General features: G+C 38.2%; 1 protein-coding gene across 10 annotated transcripts in view; it reads left to right on the top strand.

Moving 5' to 3' along the window:
* Positions 1-20,605, top strand: part of Dnajc6 (DnaJ heat shock protein family (Hsp40) member C6) — a 168,619-nt gene extending 148,014 nt beyond the window's left edge. For all 10 annotated transcript variants that reach the window (XM_058581561.1, XM_046451147.2, XM_046451150.2 and 7 more), the window contains 6 exons: positions 757-825; positions 2,868-2,987; positions 9,486-9,749; positions 13,150-13,292; positions 15,740-15,916; positions 17,064-20,605. In XM_058581561.1, coding sequence (XP_058437544.1) covers positions 757-825; positions 2,868-2,987; positions 9,486-9,749; positions 13,150-13,292; positions 15,740-15,916; positions 17,064-17,165 — 875 coding nt within the window. In that variant the 3' untranslated portion in view covers positions 17,166-20,605. The remainder of the gene's footprint in view (positions 1-756; positions 826-2,867; positions 2,988-9,485; positions 9,750-13,149; positions 13,293-15,739; positions 15,917-17,063) is intronic.
* Positions 20,606-22,927: the final 2,322 nt, after the last annotated feature.

The raw sequence follows: 22,927 nt of genomic DNA on the forward strand, positions 1-22,927 counted from the left end.
AAGATACTTTGTGTTAGCATTTTACTTACTCATTTTTATGGGCAAAACTTAATGGTACCTTAGAAAGAAATTCTTTCTTACAGCAGAACATTTCTTCCAAATTCTATGTTTGGATCTTTGAGAAGGGTCAGAATGATCTATTTTGAAGCTGTAATAGGTTTTTGTTGAGTGACAAGAGACACACCCCTGTCACCAGCATAGTGGGTGGTATCCAGTCATTGCCCAATACATGCTCTGAATGACTCATAATTCTCAGTTCATGTCATAACAGAGGAGAAAACGGAATTTCAGTTCTAAGTGGATCATGCTTCAGTACCTTTGTTAATGCTGAGCTAAAGTGAATTGAATTTAAGGATTTTCCCCTAATTTTCTTATTGCCCACTCCGTTAAGTATAGAGGTGGGAAACACAAAGTTGAATGAGAATTCTTGCCTTCAAGGGAGCCACAGTTTAATGAAGACAGATACACACAATTATAATCCCAAGTGGGTAAACACTGCGGTAAAACAAAGGTGGTGCAAAGAAGGATCAGAGGTGAATAATCTATGGCTTCTCTGAAACCTTATGTGAGCATCCATAGAGAAAGGCAGAAAATGCTAAGTGCTACAGAGTGTGGAGGCAGTTCAGGAGAAGTGAGCGGTGGGAACTTGAGAAGCTAGGCAGGCTCTGCTGAAGGGGTGGCTTTGTCCTGTATAAACTCAGGAAAGTGGCCTCTGAGGGATCTTGTTCTCACTCTTTTTCTTCTTGCCCTTTGCAGCTTCTAGCACCCCTGCTGTGAACATTCAGCCAGATGTCTCTGGAGGTTGGGACTGGCATGCTAAACCAGGTAAATGCCAGCAGGTTCTTTTTGGTACACATTTAACCAATTACTAATTGCAAACATAATCCTTCACCCAAGGTGAGGTGAATGCCTAAAACAGGGGGTTATATTCCACCTATGTAGTTTGTTTTTGTCATCCCTAAAGATGACATGATGTCATGACAGTATTACTCCTCACTCTCACCTGCTAAATATCTGTCTTGACAATTGAATCAGACAGATCTGATGCATGTCTAACTCTACCACTGAGAAACTTTTGAATTTTTTGATAAGTTTTTAACCCAGGTTTCTTATATGCAAAATGGAGATAATAATTGTTATCTCCACAGTTATGTAAGTTTAAGTGAAATAACATAAATGTTTTCACTGAATAAATAAAAATATTTTTTCTTCATAAAATGCTTGTTTGGGGTTGGATCTGTTTGTAACATATAAGATCTCTTTCTCAAGGCTACTCTGTCTTCAACTGAGAACTGTCTGTGTTATCTGTCACTGAGTTCCTAACATTGTGTGCACACACACACACACACACACAGACAAGGTACTTAGCAAAACTTTCTGAGTCAGTTGTTGTTTCCTTTTGTTTTCATTATGGCTTTAAAAAAGTCATAACATAAAAAAAATCTATCTTTCCTACAATTTCCAAGAACACAGTCAACACATGCATATTGTACAACAGATCCAGAACCCCCTGCCAATCATGCATGATTGAAACTCTACATCCACCAAAAAACAACTTCCCATCTCTCACTCTCCTCAGCCCCAGGTAATGATTGTTCATCATTCTACTTTCTGTCTAGGAGTTTGTACACTTTAGATACTTTAAATAAATGGAATCTTACAGCATTTTTCTTTCTGTGACTGGGTTATCGTGTTTCATGTATCTCAGGTTCATCCATATTGTACTACATGAGGACAGTTATTTCTTTTTAAGGCTGAATAATCTTCCCTGTTACATATGCCACATTTTCTGTCTTTCACTGTCAATAGACACTTAAGTTGCTTCCACCTCTTGGCTGTTGTGAATAACGCTGCAATGAATGTGGGTGTGCAAGTGGCTCTTTGAATTCCTGCTTTTCATTCCTTAGATTTATACCCAGAATTTAGGGTTGCTAGATCATAGGGTAGGTCTACTATAAAATTCTTGAGGGACCTTCATAACTATTTTCTACAGAAGCTGCACCATTTTACATTCTTACTGATAGGTGCCTAAGGATTCTAGTTTTTTCACACCCTCCCCAGCACTTGTTATTTTCTGTCATTTTGATAATGGCCATTCTAACAAGTGTGGGGTTGGTCATATCTCATCATCATTTTGATTTGCATTTCCCTAATAATTAGAGATGTTGAAAATCTTTTTATATGCTTGTGGCCATTTGTAAGTTTTCTTTGGAGAAATGTGTGTTCAAGTTCTTTGATTATTTTTCAACCATGTTATTTGTTAATTTGTTATTGAGTTATAGAAGCTCTTTATATATTCTGGATGTTAACCCCTTATCAGATATGACAGTTGGTGAATTCTTTCTTTCATTCCATAATGTGTCTTTTTACTCTGTTGATTGTTTTCTTTGCTGTGCAATTTTTAAGTACAATGTAGGACCATTTGTCTACTTCTTCCTTTTATTGCTTGTGATTTTGATTTTGTAGTATTTGTTTTAAAAAAAAATAGTAAAGTGTTGAACTCAAAGATGCTGGCCAAGATACCCAAGGTCATTTAGGTAGGAAGAAGCAGAGCCAGAATTCTTCCCATCCAGGCCTGACTCCAAATGCCATAAGAAAGAATGAAGTCAGGCAACAGGAGAGGGAAACAATGAGAATCATAATTACCGTGAGTGGCCAGGAAAGAGCATGTGCCTGTTCTGTGCCTTGTCCTTGTCCCTGTCACCATTCACCAAGTCAGAGAAACAGGGTCTAGAAACTCCTGATACATTTCTAAACCCTGTCCTAATTTGGCTGAGAGACAAATGACTAGTAGCTTTAGAATTCTGAATTTTAGAATTCAGCCTTTGAGAACTGACTCATTTTCAATAATCTTATTTCCTTCCTAGGAGGTTTTGGGATGGGAAGCAAATCAGCTGCCACCAGCCCAACAGGATCCTCACATGGCACTCCTACCCATCACAACAAGCCCCAGACTTTGGATCCTTTTGCTGACCTTGGGACACTAGGTACAAGCATCGCAGGTTAAAATATAAATGACAATTGAGGCTAAAAAGCTTCAAATACAAATCTCGGTCATCACAGCTGTCACTGCTACCCAGGATCTAAAATAGTATATACACTTAAGCTATATTCTGAAAGTTGAAATTGAAATTTTTAAAAAAGGCATTAAATATTGGGTTGGAAATAATTTCTATTAATTAGTTTTCCTACTGCCTGATCTTGATAATGGCCATCCTAACATGTGTAAGGTCATTCATATCTTATCATCATTTTGATTTGCATTTCCTTAATAATTAGAGATGCGAGAATCTTTTTATATGCTTGTGGCCATTTATAAATTTGTAACATGAATGTAGTTAGAGCTTCTAGGAGCATATGACACTAGGGTTTGGCTGTAACAAAGGTAATGTGTAGAAAAATGGTCAGAGATGAGGGTGGTCAGGTGGATTTGTATCACATGATGCCACCCTTGCAGAAACCTTACTGTAGTATTACCTGTGAGGACCTCACACTCTTAGTCTTCTTGCTCCCCTTAACCACACTCTGTGTGGTCAGTTTATAAAATACTATACAAAAAAATCAACTCTTTTGGTCATATTTCATGTTTTTCACCATAAGTTAACAGAAGATACAGGACAAATTTTCTGTGAGCAAGTGAGTTTGGAAAACACTGGGTTTGGTGGACTTTGATTACTGCAAAACTTTTGAGAGTTAGTGTTCATGTTGATGCCTTCCCACGGGGATACGATAGTGAACCTATTTTACTGAGGAACCTATATTCAAGGAGTATTCATTGAAGTACATGGTCTAAAACTTCTTTCTTCCTTCTCTAGGGCAGTCGGGAGTGGTTAAGTAAGCACTGAGTGGCCCTGACACAAAGGTTTGCATTGGCCATGTTAATAGTCTATGTTCTCAGAAACTCCTCCTGAGACATTCAGAGCCAAATCATCTTCGTGCATTGTGAACATGGCTGCCATTTTTGCCAATCATTGTGTCAGAATCCCAACTTTGCATTTGTACTCTTTAGACCTATTTTTTCTTTTTAAGAAATTTTGAAATTATTTTGTAGAGTCATCATCTTCTCTTCCCTTATTTGTATCTTAATGTAAATTTCAAAAATTTAAGTAATAACATTAGGTGAAATTCTACTTAAAATACCACTGACTATTCATTTTTTATATCTTTATTCATCATCAAATATTTACTGTGTGGTTTCTCTTTGCTAGCTAGCACTGATTTAATAAAAACCAGCCAAACTAAAAGAGAGCAAAATTCCTGTCTTCCTCAAGCTTATAATCTGAAAGGAGAAAAAAACAGTAAATGAATAAGTATATAATACAATGTCAAGTCATAAAAATAATAATAATAAGCTGGATGTGGTGGTACATGCCTGTAATCCCAGTTACTCAGGAGGCTGAGGCAGGAGGATTGCAAGTTTGAGGCCAGCCTGTCTTAAAATAGAAAAAAAAAAAAAAAAAGGACTAAGGCTATGGCTCAGTAGTAAAACACTTATGGGTTCAATTCCTAGTACCAAGAAAGAAAGAAAGACTGTTAATATTTATTGAGGGTTTTACGATGAAACAGGTACTATTTTAATGTTTTACTTATATTATTTAATTTGATATTCCTAATAATCTTTTGAAGTAGGAACTATTAGGTGTTACTCAGCTTTTCATTGCTGTGACCAAAGTACCTGAAAAGAATAACCTAGAGGAGGAACAGTTTATTTTGGCTCATGGTTTTAGAGGTCAATGGTGGATGGACTCCATTGCTATGGGCCCAAGGTGAGGCAGAACATCACGGCGGAAGAGTGAGGTGGAGGAGTGCTGTTGCATTCATGACAGACAAGAAACAGAGAGAAAGAAAAGGGGAAGGGTCCATATCTCCAATGTTTTTCACCATAAATTAATAGTGGTTATAGGAGAAATGTTTTGTGAGCAAGTCACAGGGAAGATGAACCCTTCCAGGGCACACTGTCAGTGACCTACCTCCTTCAGCCACACACAGTTAGCAGTCAGTCCATTCACACGAGGGTGGACTAATGATATTTCAGTTACCATAGTCTAATCATTTCACCTCTGACTATTCCTGCATTAACACTGGAGCTTTGGGGGGACATTTTATATCCAAATCATAACATATTATAATCCTCATTTTATAGATATGGGAACTGGGGCACAAAAGTTTGTATAACATACCCAAGTCACAAGGCTTTGACACCAAGATGTCTATCTCTGGAGCTTGCACTCATACCCCTATGCTAAGTGCTATGGAGGAAAAAATAAGAAAAAGACAAAGGGTAGGATAAGGAAAGGAAGGAGGTGGTAAATGATGGATGGGCTGGAATGTTATTTTAGATAGTAGATAGTTAAGAAAGGCCTCTCTGAAGAGGTGATCTTTATAGGAAAAAAAATCTTTATAGGATTTTTAAAAATCCAGTGTTACATCTTGCATTTAGTTGTCATGTCTTTTTAGATTCCTTTAATCTGAAAACATTCCTAGCCTTACTCCATCTTTTATGATATTTATATTTGATAGGTACAGACTGATGGAGAAAAAGTCTCGGTTTGGGTTTGATCTTAATTTTCAGAGCAGATGATGTCTGCCACATTTCTTCACTGTGAAGGTATCAGTTTCCCTTTGTAGCTAGTAAGTAATCTGGGAGAGATATTTTGAGATAATCCTATTTGAGAATATACTATTTCCTATTTGACTTTTACCCAATAATTTCACATTTGTTTTTAGTCAGCTTTTTTGCCACCATGGCTAAAAGACCTCACAAGAACAATTTTAGAGGAAAGAAAAGTTTATTTGGTGTTCACGGTTTCAGAGGTCTCTGTCAATAGATGGCCAACTTCATTACTCTGGTCCCAAAGTGAGACAGAACATTATGACAGAAGGGTGTGGAGGAGGATGGCAACTCAGGACAATGTTAAAAGGAAGGAAAGAGAGAGAGGGAAATTGCGGGGGGAGGGGGTGTTGCCCCACTCACCAGGGACAAAATATAAATCCCCAAACCATGCACCCAGTGACTCTTTCTGCTACCTGCCTACAGTTATCACCAGGTTAATCCCCGTCAGTGGATGAAGCCATTGATTAAGTTACAACTCTCATAATCTATTCACTTTGTCTCTGAATGTTCTTGTATTATCTCACACATGAGCTCCCAGATGACCTCTTTTGTTACATAGCAGCTGCAGTCAGACAGGAACTGAAGGATTGAAGAAATTCATAGATATACTGAGATAACCTAAGCCAGAATCTGGGGCAATAAAAGGATCAGAAGAAATGGTTTCTAAACGGAAACCTGTGGTATGGTTAGAATTAAGCCAGGAAAAGGAGTGCAGGCAGAGGGAAGGGGGTGTTTAAAAGCCCCACCCAATTCTGGAGAGCAGGATGAGCTGGGATCTGTGGTAGAAAGGTGGGGGTATGGTGTTGAACAAGTATGTCTAACTCAGGAAAGACTTCAGTATTGGTTTGGACTCCAATCTGAGTGCAAATTGAGGAGACAGTTTTGCATTTTAGGAAGATGACTCTGGACATTTTGTAGAGAACTGGTATGAACAGGGCAGGAGTGGGCATGGGAAAGGCCACCTGCAGGGTGCTGCAAGAGAAAATTAGATAATGAAACTGAGCAATGGCAGAAGAACTACCTGATATTTAGTAAAGGAATTTAGTAGAAATTGATAATGGATTAAAAGGAAAATTGAAGAAGAAGGGACTTCTCATCCCTTCCAGACTTACTTACTTGGAGGTCTTAGCCACTCTGAGCCGGTAGAGCTGAGAGTGGGAAGGAAGCTCACTTTAGCTCATCTTGGCAATGGTTTTTGACCCTTGGGCCTTAACTCCCTCATTCAATAGGAATTTTTGATTACCTCCTCTCTGCTAAGAATTCAGGCTGTAATAGAGGACTAAGGCAGATAAAATTCCTGCTCTTTGGAGTTTGGATTGTAAGAGAGAACTCTTAGTCAAATGTAAAATACTCACTAGGGTAGGCTATACAGGATGGGGCATTAAAAAAAATTCCCCCCCACCAGGCACTTCTGATGGCAGTCAAGTGTGAGAAGCACTGCTTCTGCTTTGATGACCATAGCAGTGACCTCTGGGCTTAGCTACTGATTTGTATTTCTGTCAATTCACTGCTACAGTGGCAGTAACAATTAGAATTGCTGAGCCAGTGTAGAAAATATTCTGGAAGTTTGGAAGGTTCGATATCAGAAAGTCCTAGTGTTGGGCCCCAGGAGAGGCAGGGTCAGTGTCTGCAGTAGCTCACACTGTGTCTGTGGCCTGGCTCAATAGTGTTTGATAAAATAGCAATGAGTGATGAGTGTGGTGGGAATATGGAAGGTGTTTTTTATTGTTGTTCTTTAGGGTTTTCCATCTTTAAAACATTTAAAATAATAGGACAGATATATTTAGAATAAAGTAAGCTTCCCTAAAATACAAAATGAAACCCCAGTTCAAATATCCACCCTTAGGTGTATGTTAAGGTGCTATTTACAGGAGTACTGGGACACGTGGAGAGGCCTCATGCCGTGTGTTCCAGAATGACAAGGGCCATGCCACACTTTAGCACAAACCCTGCCATTACCTGTTCCTAAGATCAGGTATTGTTGAGTCCATATGGTACACCAGGCATGTGGTTGGCATAGGAGCTTGCCTTATTTTATAATAGTTCACTTAATTCAGGGGTTTTAAAGTGCTTTCACACAATTTTTGTGTCTCACTATACCTAGGATATAGAGATAGTTTTAATTTCACAGATGAGGAAATTGAGGTTTAAAGGGGTGAAGTTTTTCACCCAGCTTGAGATGTTTTAGATTTTGAAGGATTTTCTGTATTGTGTTTTGTGTATAATTCCAGTGCCCAGCATAATGCCTGGCACGTAGTAGGTGTTCAACAAATACTAGTGAATAAATTAATGCATGCAAAAATGAATGGTGAATGAGCGACAGATATGGGCTCAAACACACGGTGACTCCAAGTCCAGTAGCCGTAATACAGTTTTCATAGTGGGGAAGGAAAGAGGAGTCTCAGGGTCAGAACAGAGGGGAAATATCTGTAGAAAGAAGAGATCGTAAGGGAGGAGTTGTAGAAAAAGGTCGGAGCTTTGGGGAGGAATTACGGATTTGGGGTGCAGAAAATGAGGCAGGATGCATACGGTCAAGTCCAGCTCACTTTACTAGCCACGTGCTCGTGAGATGTCAGTAAACCTTTCTGAGCCTTGATTTCTTCCTCTTTAAAGTGGGGCCAGTAATACTACTTACCTGCTGAGTGATGGTGTTGTGGGAATATGGATAGTAAGTTTTTTTCCTATAGATATTTCCCCTCTATTCTGGTCCTGGGACTCCTCTTTTCTTCTCCCTGGAAATGTTATATTACTGCCATTGGATTTGGAGTCAACCTGTGTTTGAGCCCAGCTCTGTCACTCATTCACCATTCATTCTTTTTTTTTTTTTTTTTTTGCGGGGGGGGGAGGGTACTGGGACTGAACTCAGGGGTACTCAACCACTGAGCCACATCCTCGGTCCTTTTTTGTATTTTATTTAGAGACAGGGTCTCACTGAGTTGCTTAATACCTTGCTTTTACTGAGGCTGGCTTTGAACTTGAGATCCTCCTGTCTCAACCACCTGAGCCGCTGGGATCACAGGTGTGTGCCACCACACCCAGCATCACCATTGATTCTTGCATGCATTGTTTATTCATTCATTCTTCCTCTAGTATTATTGAACATCTACTATATGCCAGGTGCTATGCTGGACACTGGGCACTTGTGTAGGTCAAAGGTACACATGCATATAGCCACATTTAAAAATTCTAAAGAGCTGTATAAACTTAGTTGTATATATATTTTAGCATGGAAGGGTCCTTGGAGCTCACCATAGTTCAGCTTCTCATTTTACCTCTTCAAACATTGTAATGAAATGCAAGCAGTGTGAAAATGAAATTTACTTGCAAAAATTTAAAATAATTTTATTTGTTCTTGGGCACTATCCATGCTTTACTCACACAGCAAACAATGATTAATTCTGATCATTGAAGGTTAAGTAGCTCCTTAGTGTGTGAACTTTGCTCTAGTCCCTGATCTTGTGATTTGTTAGTTTTTACTATCGTGAGGAAATAAAATCTGCTCAGAAGTGGAAGGTGAGGGAGGGGTGGCACTGTGGGAAGAGCCAGAGCTCTTCTGTCTTAGAATCAAAGGTCTAGATTCAAGTCCCAGTTCTGCCACATTCTGGCTGTGTGACTTTGACAAAATCATTTAAGTACTCTGAACTGCAGTTTGTTCATCTGAAGAAAGAATGAATGAATATGTGCCTTAAAGTGTCATTGTGGAGATTAAGGAAATAATACACATTCCTGCGATTTCTTTACCTGTTAGGAAGGTTAATTGTGCTATCATTCAAGGCATTTTCACTGAAGTCATTGCAAACAGTATCTTGAGATGCAAGAGTTAGAGGTAATTCAAAAGAGCCTTCCCTTCTTTCTCCCCTTCTTTCTGTAGGTAGCTCTTCATTTGCCAGCAAACCCACTACACCAACTGGGTTGGGTGGAGGATTTCCACCTCTCAGCTCACCACAGAAAGCATCTCCCCAGCCCATGGGTGGAGGATGGCAGCAGGGAAGTAGCTATAGCTGGCAGCAGCCACAGTCCAAGCCACAGGCCAGCATGCCACACTCCTCTCCCCAGAACCGACCCAACTACAACGTGAGCTTCTCAGCTGCACCTGGAGGCCAGAGTGAGCGTGGGAAAGGATCAACTAATTTGGGTAAGGATGACGACATGGGGCCTAGATATTGAGTTGCCTGTGATGTTATACGGACTTAGTTTGTGTATCTGAAGGCAACAACAACAACAACAACAACAAAAAACAATTCTAGTAATTTCAAAGACAATCTTGTAGAGACACCTCATGATTCCTACTCCTCAGGTGGGTCTGTTATGCTCCCAAACGTGTACCATTTTGTGATTGCTAGTTTATGTCTGTCCCTTTCTGAAGTGGAATCAGATGGATGGTAGGGACTGTGTCTTATTTGACACATTATCAATAGAACCTAGCATAGTATATGGCATAGGGTAAGCACTAAATGGATCTTGAACGGATGTGGGTAGAAGGGTGGATGGATCTTAAAGCTCTATTTCCTTTGGATGAGGGTATAGAAAAAAATGTTGGAGATATTTTTAAAAACTGGGTTCAGGTTTTTTCTTGGGTCCCAATGAGAGGACTGCACATGTCTTGAACATTTGGTCTTCTTGGTTCTCTGTTTAGTGGATTCCTGAGATCTGGGGCATCTTTGCTGGTGCTACCACTAATGCTAGAGGATGCTCTGGATGGGATTCTTGATAATGAGTAAAAAATAACACACTTTACATAACAGAATGGTTAGGTTTGAGTTGTCAAAAGACCTATTTTGATACACCTGACATTTCAGTTGATTTGATCATACCCTGTGGTGAGGTTGAGGGCCTTTCTCTCTATGGAACATGGAAAAAGGGAATTCTTCTACTCTTCACAGCAGCAGTAACCAAAAAATTTATCAAGTATTTACTACAGGCTAGGTGCTATTCTTGGCTTTTTTTTTTTTATGTATTATTTCATGTAATCTTCAAAACCAACTCCCTATTGTAGATGAAGGATTTATGATACAGATCTATAAAGTGATTTCTCAAATTGATTCATCTTGTGAGAGAGCCAGTTTTTGAATCCCAAAAATCTGGCTCTAGAACCCCTACTCTTACCTGCCATGCTCCATGACTGTGAAATAGATGCCTTTTCAAAAGTAACATGATGGAAATACTTATGTCAGGAAGATGTGACATCATGTTTATTCTTTGGTTAGCAAGGGAATTCCTGGGACAATTCCATAAAGTCAAGTGGTTACCCTCCATTTTTATTTTGAGTATATGTTGAGTGAGTGTCTTGGAGCATCTTTGTTGTAGAAAACCCTGAGTATATGGCAGTAAGCAAGACAGATGAAACCCCCAGTCTTGGAGCACTTAGATTTTAAGGTGTGGACGTTCAAGTATGGGTCCACAATGGTTTCCAGTCTAGAAAATATAAATGGATAGCAACTAAGAAACTGACTTTTATTTATTGATGTTAGCTGGGTGAATTGCTGTGTTTTCGTCCTATTTTGTTTTAATTTAACAAACAGATAGTGTGGTACTATTCTAACCTCTGCAGCTATTAATGCATTCATTCTTACGACAGCCCTGAGGCAAGTAATATTTTTAACACATCCCCATTTTCCAGATGAGGAAATTTAGGCTTAGCAATGATAAATAACTTGCCTGAGTTCAAATTGCTAAGTAGCAGAGTTGGAATTCAAACCTGGGTGGTTTGACTTCAGTCTTTGCTCTTTGCCATCATGGTAAGCTGCTTTTTCAAGCAGGTTGCAGAATAGATTTTTTTCCACAATACTTTTATTCTATTTATTTTTTATTTTTATGTTGTGCTGAGGATCGAACCCAGGGACTCAGATGTGCTCTACTACTGAGCTACAGCCCCAGCCACAACCACACTGGTGGGGGAAAAGCATTACGATTAATGAGATCTAGCAGCTGGGTATGGACAAGGAAGTGGCAGCACGCATAGATTTCAAATACCAAAACCCAAACTTTGTCCCATCACTGATACTAATTAATTATAACAGGGGAAAATCATGAGTATCTTCATCTGAAAAGAAGGTACAGTAGGAATGGAATTGAATGGAATTAAACAATCCAGATGCCAGTCCTAGTCTTGCTACATATATATGATTCTGAATAGATCTCTTAAGTTCTCTATACTTCATTTTCCTCATTTACAAAATGGCCATGAGATTTACATTACTGTTGTACACAAGCAATACCATTAACATGGACCAAATATGTTTGTGTCTTTCCACAATGTCAGAATTTATTGAATAACAATAAATTCACAATCTACACCACTTTCATTGTTTGCTATTGACCAAATATTGTGTCACCTGACAGTCATAGACTGGGCAATCTCAAGTTCTTTTATTCTATTCCAACCTTATTGAAATGATCACCTATGGGCTGGGGCTGTAGCTCAGTGGTAGAGCACATGTAAGTCCCTGGGCTCGATCCTCAGCACCACATAATTAATTGCTAATATCTATGACACTCAGATCATACATCTTACTCCACACAATGATATGTGTAGGTTACAGAAAGACTAAGAAAGGCTCAAGGTGACCACAGGGTCTAGATTCAAGGTCTAGATTCAAGTCCCAGGAGACTGAATTGAGAGCAAAGATAGAGAGCAGATACAAATGTGAAAGTCACTGCTGGTGGTCAGATAAGAGTACAAACCACTGTCGGAGTATAGAACTTCCTGTAGGCCAGGGCTTGGATGCATGGCAGTTTCAGAGTATCAGCTTGAAGCATCAGCTTGAGGTATCGGCTTGGAGTAGGCCCATTAGTTGTCATCATGTACAGGAGAAACTTCACTGAGCTGAAGCCCAGGAGCAGGGAATTGGAAGGTTTGTTGCTGTAGTGATATTCCTGGACAAGGCTCATGACAAGTAACCAGGTGATGGGGTCAGTGTACCATTGTGTCCAGTCTTGGGGTGCTCCTCCTTTTATGTTCTCATGTGAGTGGATTGCTTCATATAGTAGTCGGGCCTGTTTTTTTCTGATATGGATTTGATACACCTATGCATTTATGTGCTTCTGGTTAATTCAATATAAGTTCATAGGTGATCATTTTTATTAAGATTTTTTTCCACAGTTCCTTTATTCTATTTATTTTTTAATTTTTATGTGGTGCTGAGGATCGAACCCAGGGATTCTCATGTGCTCTACCACTGAGCTACAGCCCCAGCCCATAGGTGATCATTTTTATCAGCACAATTTAGTTATTAATTTGTGCCCTGTTATTGTGCTAGGAAAATGGTGGCTTTTTGTGCAAACAAGGGGTAGAGTCATTCTACCCCAGCACTTGTTTCAAAATAGAGTGACTCATGGCACAGCGTGAAAACTATGTTCTATTCGTCATGGAGTAACTCGGAGCCTGCCCTCTACACTTACTCACAGGGAAAATGTGAGGGCTAAGGGGAATTTATACATGTAAAAGCACTTTGAAGACCCCAAGTCCTATGAGATCATGATGATATTCTGTTTAAGAATAAAACCTGTAATGATTTTCAAAACTTATATTGCAGAAGGGAAACAAAAAGCAGCTGATTTTGAAGACCTGCTGTCTAGTCAAGGTTTCAATGCCCACAAAGACAAAAAGGGACCTCGAACAATAGCTGAGATGAGAAAGGAGGAAATGGCTAAGGAAATGGATCCTGAGAAATTAAAGGTGAGTGAGTCCCTGTCAGTATGATTATCCTACACCACAAGGTCATGGGTGTGGAGCCATTAGCATGACTGCCTGATCATCTCCCACATGCCCCACTTCCTAATACCATCACCTTGGGTATTAGGATTTCAACATATGAATTTGGGACAGGGCACAGACATTCTGCCACAGCACCACTGGAAGGCATCATGTTCTGGCAATTGCCCTATTTCAGTTGGTCCCTGAAGCTGTGATTTGAGTACCACCATGCTGCTTTTTTTTTTTTTATTAGAGTTTATAGTTATGCATAGTAATTGAATTCATCCTGACAAACTTATATATACATGGAAATTGATTTCAGTTCAGGATCCTCCCCTTTTCCCTTCTCCTTTTCCCTCCTGTCCTCTCTCTCTCCTCTTCCATTCTCCTTCCTCTATTAGACTTCCTATCACTTCTCTATTAATTTATATTTTATTGTTTCTTTATGTTGTCCTATCCTTCCCTTCCCCAGCCATGCCCTTTAATAGCTAAGTGGCTTTGGGGAGGGTTGCACATGCTGCTTAGTTTATTTAATAAAATAAAATTTACTTCATGGTTTGGTAAATACAGATTTCCTTTGTTTACCTGTTCAAATGAGCAATGCCCTCTTTGACTTTAACCTACGTCATCAGAACCTGTTCTAGCGCCATCTTGACAGCCAATGGTATGATCAGAGATAGCAGTAGCACGCTTTATGATATGGTTTTGTTATTCAGATGGCATTCAGATTCTAAAGATGAATGGTGTAGAATTTGGTGGAAGAATGTATTGTTTGTATTTTCTCTTTCTACATTGAAAGTTTTTTTTTTCTTTTAATTATATTGACTGAAGCCCTCACCATCTGTTTTCTGTTGATAGAAATGTTTATACACCCAGGAATTACCACTCTTGTAGCATCAGACCTGGAAGTTTTGAGGTGGAGGAGGAGGAGGCTGACGGAATGTGTGCATCCTGGCCTCCCCAATAACTTTCTTTACTTTAAAGTCAGAGAAGTTCTACTTTTTGATTTTGAAGGTCTAGGTGAGAGATTCAATTTGAATTGGGAGAGGACGTTTCTTAATTTTTTTTTTAAAGTTTGCAGATCAGTGATGCTGATGCCTTTATTTCATAAGTAAGGAAATAAGTACTGTAAATGAGGCTCTTGTGTGTGTGTGGACGGGTGGATGAGGATTAGCTTGGAGACAGCAGGGTGGTTATGCTGGTGGAAGGTGTGAAGTGGTGGAAGAGGTTGTAAATATTAAGGTAATTGGAATGCTCATCACAGTTGGAGAGGCTGAATTGCTACATGATGACAGTATACATGCTGACAGTATAATAAATTGAAAGATCAGGGTCTAATCTTTCTCCCAAACCAGGGCTTTTATAGCAAATCAATCTTATGTTTTGAAAAAAATATTGCTATTCTCCATCATTTCCTGACATATCTGAATATTAGATGTATATGTATAGATCTTCTAATATTTTTTGAGAACAATGTATGATTTTTCATTTGCATTTGATTCTTATGTCAGGTAACATCACAGAGGTTTACTGTTCTTTCCAAAAAAGAATACTATTTCTTTATGCTCTGTCTCTGTGATCTTTATTCATTAAGCAAACTTTGATAGATTTTTATAAAATAAAGTTGTTTTTTAAAACCATGTTTGGTTATTCATTTGTTTAGGAAAGTAATCATCATTAACCATGACCGAACCACTCAACAGCAAACACTCTCAGTTAGGTGCGAACTGCAGTTGCATTATTATGATTCCTTCAACTTAATCGCCTCATTTGTACAACCATGAATGTTCATTGTCTGAATAAATGTCTAAATGAATTGATTCATTAATAAGCCTTTATGAGCTGTACTCTGTGTCAGGTATATTATTGGTTCCTGAGATACAGTAGTTAAGTAAGTAATAGTACATTTTCTCCAACAGTTCTGCCTAATGGCAGGGAAAGATGAACACACAGTTACAATAACGGGAAGCACATATCATGAGAGGAGTGTGTTTAAAGTACCGTAGCCCATACAAGTTTGGCTTTTTAAAAAAGGGATATTTATTGAGTTTAGGAAACAAAACTGAAGTGGGTGTCACTTCATGGATACTTTCAGAGTATATAATTAACTGAAGGGGTGATGAGGAAAGAATTCAAACTCTCAGAAATGATCTTTGTGAAATTTCTGACAGGCCTTTTGAAGATTAGTAATGTCCCAGAAATTTGGGAGGCTGAGGCAGGAGGATCACAAATTTAAGTTCAGCCTAGGCAAAGTCCTGTCTTAAAATAATAAAAAGGGATGAAAATGCATTCCAGGTAGAAGAAACTTGGAACATGCCGGGTATCTCAAAGTATTTGATGCCACTGGAGCAGGACAGATGATGGTGAGAGTCCTGGTAGAAAACTTCTAGACTAGAAAACATCTGAATTTCTTAATCCTGTGTTTACAGATTCTGGAATGGATAGAAGGCAAAGAGAGAAATATCAGAGCCCTTCTTTCTACAATGCACACTGTGCTATGGGCTGGGGAGACCAAGTGGAAACCAGTGGGCATGGCAGACCTGGTGACACCGGAGCAGGTGAAGAAAGTGTACAGGAAAGCTGTGCTGGTGGTGCATCCAGATAAAGTGAGTGCAGCCTGCCCTGTTGTCTCACTTGTCGGAGCCTCATTTCATTATTTTATGAGCATGTATCAACACAAAACACTTTGACTTCGCTGGTTGATTAGTCCATTTATTCAATAAAACTGATAAGTCCATGGGTTAAAATGAGATGTTTAAATAGTTAATCTTCATGAAGTGGGCAAATCAAACTATATAATACGAATAATGCAAGAGGGATTTACAGAGATGTGCATTCACCAGTCACTTAGTGTTAGGGCTTGGAAGTAATGCTGACCTATAGTCGTATCACTGGGCTGAGAGCTAGACAAACAAAAACTTTTCTCCTTGGAAGATTTTAGCAGAATGGCTAGCTAGGATTGTATTGAAAACTCTTTAGAATGTAGTTGGCAGAGTTGGTGAGAATCGACAAGATTTTTAAAATGGAACTAAACCTCATCATTATTTTGATACTGTCCATTTAGGCTCTCATGTACATATGCACACAAGTGCTACAAACTATCAGAAACTTCAGCTACCTCACAGCCCAGTTGCAGTTCATATAATCCATAGAAACAGAGCAGCATCATCTAGCTGTCAGATGAACTGTACCAGTCACCTGATATGAAGTTATCATGGAAAACCTCTCCTGGGAATATGTGCTTCAGTCCCCTGTATTTGATTTCTGCCTCTCGATACTTTTTCTGACTACTTTGAATAGAAGAATTTAATAAGAAACAACATTAATGTTTGAATTTCAGTCATTTGAAAGGGCAATAGCAGTTCCCCAAAACATTTTACATCCTTTCTGCCCTTCTTATGAGTCTCAAAGAATTTAACTTTATTAGAAATTGGAAAATAAGAGTTCAGAAATGCAATCAGTTGGAAACAGGCTGTCATTAAGCTTTAGGATTTGGTAGATACCTTTGGAAAATGGAGATGCATCTTTTGTTGCCGAATAAGCTCTCTGTAATCTTATGGATGAATTACTACTACCTTATGTGAATTTCCAGGGGAGGTCATAATAATGTAATCACATAGATTAAAATAAAAAAGGAAAGTGACTTAATAGAAAAGCATTTAAATTATGTAGAACCCATATTAGCAGTGAACCGAATATAAATATAGTTTTTATCTGTGATATCTAAATGTATGTTTTTGTTCTTTTTTATAGGCTACTGGGCAACCCTATGAACAATATGCAAAGATGATTTTCATGGAGTTAAATGATGCCTGGTCTGAATTTGAAAACCAAGGCCAAAAGCCCTTGTATTAATTTGTGAGCTTTTCTATCTTGGCTGCAGACCTTTGTTAATGCTTAGTGTGTATCACAATTCTGAGGTTTTCACAGATGAACCAAAAATACCAATAACATATTTCCAGTACTAAACTAACTGTCAAATTACTCATGAATTAGTTTCTCATGATATAAAGAATGTGGATGTTTGGTTTTTCAATGTCCCTGCCATAAAAAGATCCAAAGCATGAAAGGAACTTTAAGTGAGATGATCTTGCAGGGATACAACATTCCAGCCTGCCCTTTGGGGAGCCTACTCAGCATTTTGCCTGGGGAATGGAAAATTGAGGCCACCAAAAGTAAAGGCATCACTCCATCTCACTGTCTGAGAGTAAAATTAATGAACAAAAGTGAAATAGAATTACTTGGATTTCTTGATAGTTTTAAAGATAGTTTTAATTTCTCTTGGAAATACATAATTTGAGTGATGGCTTTACAAAACTTCCAGGAACAGAATCACCAAGTATTTTTTTAAAATGGAAATTTACTATGGCCTTCATCATAACAGTATATGTGTCTTTTGGTTAAGGGCACTAACAGCTATAAATGATGTTAGATTGAGGGAAGGGATTATGCTATATTCCAGTGATTGCCACCCACTCTTCTTGGATAAGATACAATTTAGTGCAAATGTTGGCTAAAGAAAATAGGGACTGTGAAGCTATAGAAATCTTTATTTCTATCAGGATGTTGGGCTGTTCTCTTCCTGTCCCTTTAGAAAACTGTAGTTGATTAAAGAGAAAATTTTAATGCTATCGCAACTCCAAACCTGGTTTGAAAGACCCTCCTAATTTTTCCATAAGACTTAATGTTTTTCTTTACTTAGCCAAGAAAACATTCTTAACTGAAAACAGATTGTAAAGCAGTTTGGCCCATTCACGATTTGTCAGGACCAATAGCTAGTATGGACTTGGTAAACACCAAGTTTGTGAGTGGTTGTCATAAGAACAGCCCTGATACTGTTGAGTAGAAGAGAACTGTCGTGGGAAGTAAGCTGCATGCCCCTCAACAGAGTCACGGAGCTTGGGATTTGCTTTGAGGAACCAGGTCCCCTCTTCTCCTCTGGTGAATCTGGATCCTTTGGATTATTGCAGTGGGGTTTATGGTTTTAAAAGTAGCTGTGGGTCCATAGGAGCAGCATTCACATAGGGACCTTTGGGAAAAAAAAGCAAGAATGAAACTTTTCCAGACCTCAGACTGGCTGGATCTCAGCTCAGTGCTTTGGCAGCTTCTCATTTGGAGGAGTCATCTGTTTGCTCTTCTGTGATTTCAGTAGATTCTTGGTGAGCACGTGCACAAGGCAGATGGGCAAGAAGATTTTCATGCTGGTCTTTAAAAGTTTATGATCAATTGTTGTGAAAGCTTTCAAAAATTGTTTTTAAAAGACAATCATTGGGTTTTTTTGTTTGTTTGTTTCTGTCTTAAGTTTGTTGTGGCAAACTGTACTGGAAAAGCAGCATGTCAAAAATACTTTAGGTTCTACACAAATCTCTCTCTCTCTCTCTCTTTTTAGTTATAAAGGTTCATTATTTATTTTATTTCACTGACAAAGTGAAACTTGCAGAAAATGTTCTCTTTTTAAATATGCAGCTGTAAACTGTTCGAGGTAACCATAACAAATTAGGTGTTATTTATTAACGTATTATACAATAATGTTTGATCCAGTATGTGCTTGTCTTATTTAAAATTGGAATGTGAGACATGTTGCTGTGACCTGTTTTTTCTTTTCTCATTCACATTTGTAGATATTGTGTGAACTACAGTATATAATGATAATAATTAAAAGGCTATTATGTGGATGTCACGTACATTTTGAAATGATAGAACTATATATTAGCTTTGTATCATGTTTGGATAATTCATTAATGTTCACAGTTTAAAACATCATTAAACACTATGTAATTAGCAATGAGAAAGAATCTTATTTAAATTTGGGGGGCTCCCCCTCTGTTTTCCAGATACATTATAATTCTGGACCCCTATTTATCTCAAAACTCTTTAACAAATGCAGACCAACAGGTTTTTTGCATTCCTTTTAAATATCTGGTTGTGACAGAGCTTGTTGTTGATCAGGTTCACTGTTTCATTCATATTTATTGTAATATATTTTTTTGTTTTGTAAATATGTTATACACAACAAAATGTGATTGGTCTAAAATATTTGTAATGTATATTAAATGGCTCCAAAATATTTTTAGAAACCTAAGTTATTTTTGCACTCAATGACAAACTTGAATTATACTTTCTGATGTGATTCACTTCTGAAGTTCTGGGAAAAGAATATGAAAAGCATATAATACATTTGCACCAAAGTATAACTTGACAGGATTTCTTGACTTGTACTTTATTCTCCCCTTCCATCTCTCTCTCTCTCTCTCTCTCTCTCACACACACACACACACACACACACACACACACACACTGATCATTCTACATGAATATTGTGTTTCAAAAAGAATCTGCATGGAAATCCTGGTCTCCTTTCTTAGAATATTAATGGATTTTAAAAAGTGCATTTCTGTGCTGATACTCCAAAATCAATCCTAGAAGTCTGAGGCTTTATCATAGAAAGTCTCGGATATTTTAATTCTTTAGGGACAGAAGTTGCAGATTCATGCTGAAAATCCAAAGTATATGACCCATCACTGTACTGTCTACATCTGGGAGATTGCTGAAGTTGGATCCCAGTGCCACTGAAGAAACATCATGGTGTAAGGAATGAGCACAAAAGTTGAATTCCTGAAACAGTTATCACAGCAACAGGTCAGTTCCTGCTGGAAATACTGATCAGGGAATTTAGGTCAAAAAGCAGATTTTGATTTTTCTAAAGATAAACCATTATGTTTGGACATAGTGGTATGTGTTGCTTTGAGACCAAATGATTGGGTCTGAATTCTTTTTTCCACTTACAGACTGTTATATTGGACAAGTTTCTTAACCTCTCTAAGTCTTTATTACTTGTAAAATAAAATCCTAAGGCCCCCGTGGTAGAAGAATTAGGGACTGTGTGTGTCACTTCTTATCAAGAGGGTACTATCATAACTACTGTTACTGTTACTGATAATAAGACAAAGTGTATGTATCACTTCTGGTCAGCCTTAGGGCTGGAATTCAAATGAGACCTCAGGTTGCGGGGAGTGTATAACATCAGTAGAAAAAGGCAAATGAAAGTAACTTACACCTTGACACTTATTCCTGTCTCCTTAGACTGAAAGAGACCTGTATACATAATGAATAGTTTTGCACTGTATGTTCTATAAAGGGAATGGCTGTGTCACAAGAAGTGGTGGCTGATAATTAAGAAGGAAAACTATTTACTGATTTTAATTAGTGCTCTGTCATACTTGTGTTTAAATCATGCATTGACCTGATATCCCATCCCAGTGCAAATATGAAACCTGGCATCTATCTTCCATGTACTGCTTTGTGTGTGTTTCTTTCTCACTTAATTCTTAGGGAAAAAAGATTTTTTTTTTTTTTAAGAGGCGGGTTGTGCAAATCCCATTTTAGGAAGTGGGAACACAGAAGTTTCTCTGAGTTGGGTTTGAGGTAAATGTTTTCTGCAGGATAGGGAGAGTTAATACTATATTTGGTATTCTTACTAATATTTGTTGTGTTGGGACTTAGAAACTGGTACCACAAAGTCAAGGCCTCAGAAGCAGCTGCAGAAGCAAACTTCCTCTGTTTACCTTTTCCGGTCCTCCTGTTTCTCATCAGAAATTCTTCCCAGAGACGGGCCATAGAAGCTAGAATTCCTCTTCCCTGAAGTGGTCATAGAAACCAGAACCCTTTTCCCCTCAAGCCAGCCATAAAACCTAAAAACATTACTGTTTCTTTCCCCACTTAAGAGTTGTCCATAAAGAAATTCTTTAACCTACTTTGTTTGATGGTGGGTCTCAAGATCCCTATTTCAGAAAGGGTCCTCCTGCATGCCCTAGAGGATCAAAGTGTACATAGAGAGGCCAAGACAAATCTGGGCAGGCCTTATTGGGCTTACCCTCAGTCTAGCACTATTGGGTCATACCCCTTTTGATCAACCATATTTCTACATGACTGTCCATGCTTTATTGAATATAAGCATAAAAATGAGTAGTTCATCTTGAGTCTTTGGGTCTTCAATCTAAAGACTCCTGTGTCTCATAAAACTAGATTAAATAAATTTGTTATGTTTTTCTTTTGTTAACCTATCTTTTGTTATGGGATGATGACCATGAACTTTTATGATGGGAAGGAGAGGGATCATACCTTTTTTTTTACTTATAGTTAATTCAATCAATATTTTGTGTATATCATATGCAAGATACAAATAGGTAGGGGAATATCAAATCAAGAAATGGTTTGAATGCCCTGTTAAACAAAAGGTGTTACTATTTTTCTTTTTAAAGAGAGAGAGAGAGAGAAGAAATAGAGAGAGAATTTTTTAATATTTATTTTTCAGTTTTCGGTGGACACAACACCTGTATTTTATTTTATGTGGTGCTGAGGATCGAACCAGCACCCTGCGCATGCCAGGGGAGCGCGTTACCACTTGAGCCACATCCCCAGCCCCTGTTACTATTATTTCTAATTACTACAATTCCTGCATTTGGTTCATAGATCCATTGTGGACTTTGATCTCATTTTTCCAGTTGGCTAGTTACCTTTGAGGCCTTAGCTTTTCTGTATGTAAAATGGAGATAAAATCTCGCTCATAAAGTGAGAGAATTGAGTGCAAGGAAAAAATATTAAGATTCATCCCAAGAATTATATGGTAGTCTTAAGCAGCATGACACAGGCCATAAATCTTATACATCTAAGTAACCTACTGATGGCAGATTGGAGATAGGAATTCAAGGTTTTACTTTCTGTTCTTGAGAAAATGTGGAATGGCTAAATGGAAGAACAGTTTTCTCAGTGCAACATCTGGCAAAGCAAAAGCAGATTTTTTTTAGGAGATAGGTAAAGCCCCTGGCAAGATGACTTTCTCTCTAGAGTGTTCAGTAAACTAAAAGGACAGCTGGTGTGGTCAGAGAGCTACTGGAGACAAACATTGTCTCAGAATGTTATGATTCCAGACATAACCCTGGAGCAAACATTTCAGTTTTTGCTTCTCGCTGTCTTTCATATTTTATTGGCAAGCCTTAGACACTCAAACCAAGCAGTGACTCTGAAGTCTTGTCAGTTTTCTCCAGAGTCATTTCTGTTCTGTGGGACTGGCCTCAGGCTAACATGGAAGTTTCCAGCAAACCTCTAGATGTGACTTTTCCCAGTCACAGTGGGTGGTTGAGAATGGTGGGGATATGAGAAGATTTAATCCCATAGAAAATCCTCATTAATTTAAGATGGAAAAGGTTCTACTTCCTCTCTAGAATAAATTGGTGCTTTATAAAGGAGCTAAAAAAACCCTCATCAGGGTTTGGCTGATGAGCAGTTTCTCCTGGGAACTCTAACAGGTACAGTGGTGTCCCCTTATCCACAGGGGATATGTTCCAAGAGCCTCAGTGGATATTTGGAACTGCAGATAGTGCTCAACTCTATGTTTTTTTTCCTATACATACATGCTTATGATAAAGTTTAACTTATAAAATAGTCATAGTAGATTAACAATATTAAAGTAGAAAAATTATAACAATGTAGTGTAATCTAGTTATATGAATGTAGTTTCTCCCAAAATGTTTTAATGTATTGTTATTTTTTTTCTTACTAAGTGAAGAACTTTTTTTTCCTTACTAAGTGAAGAACTTTTTTTTCCTTTTTCACTT

This window comes from Marmota monax, unplaced genomic scaffold, assembly GCF_021218885.2.
Source record: "Marmota monax isolate L192 unplaced genomic scaffold, Marmota_monax_Labrador192_F-V1.1 WCK01_AAM20220418_F8-fsc00023, whole genome shotgun sequence".
Taxonomy (NCBI): Eukaryota; Metazoa; Chordata; class Mammalia; order Rodentia; family Sciuridae; genus Marmota; species Marmota monax.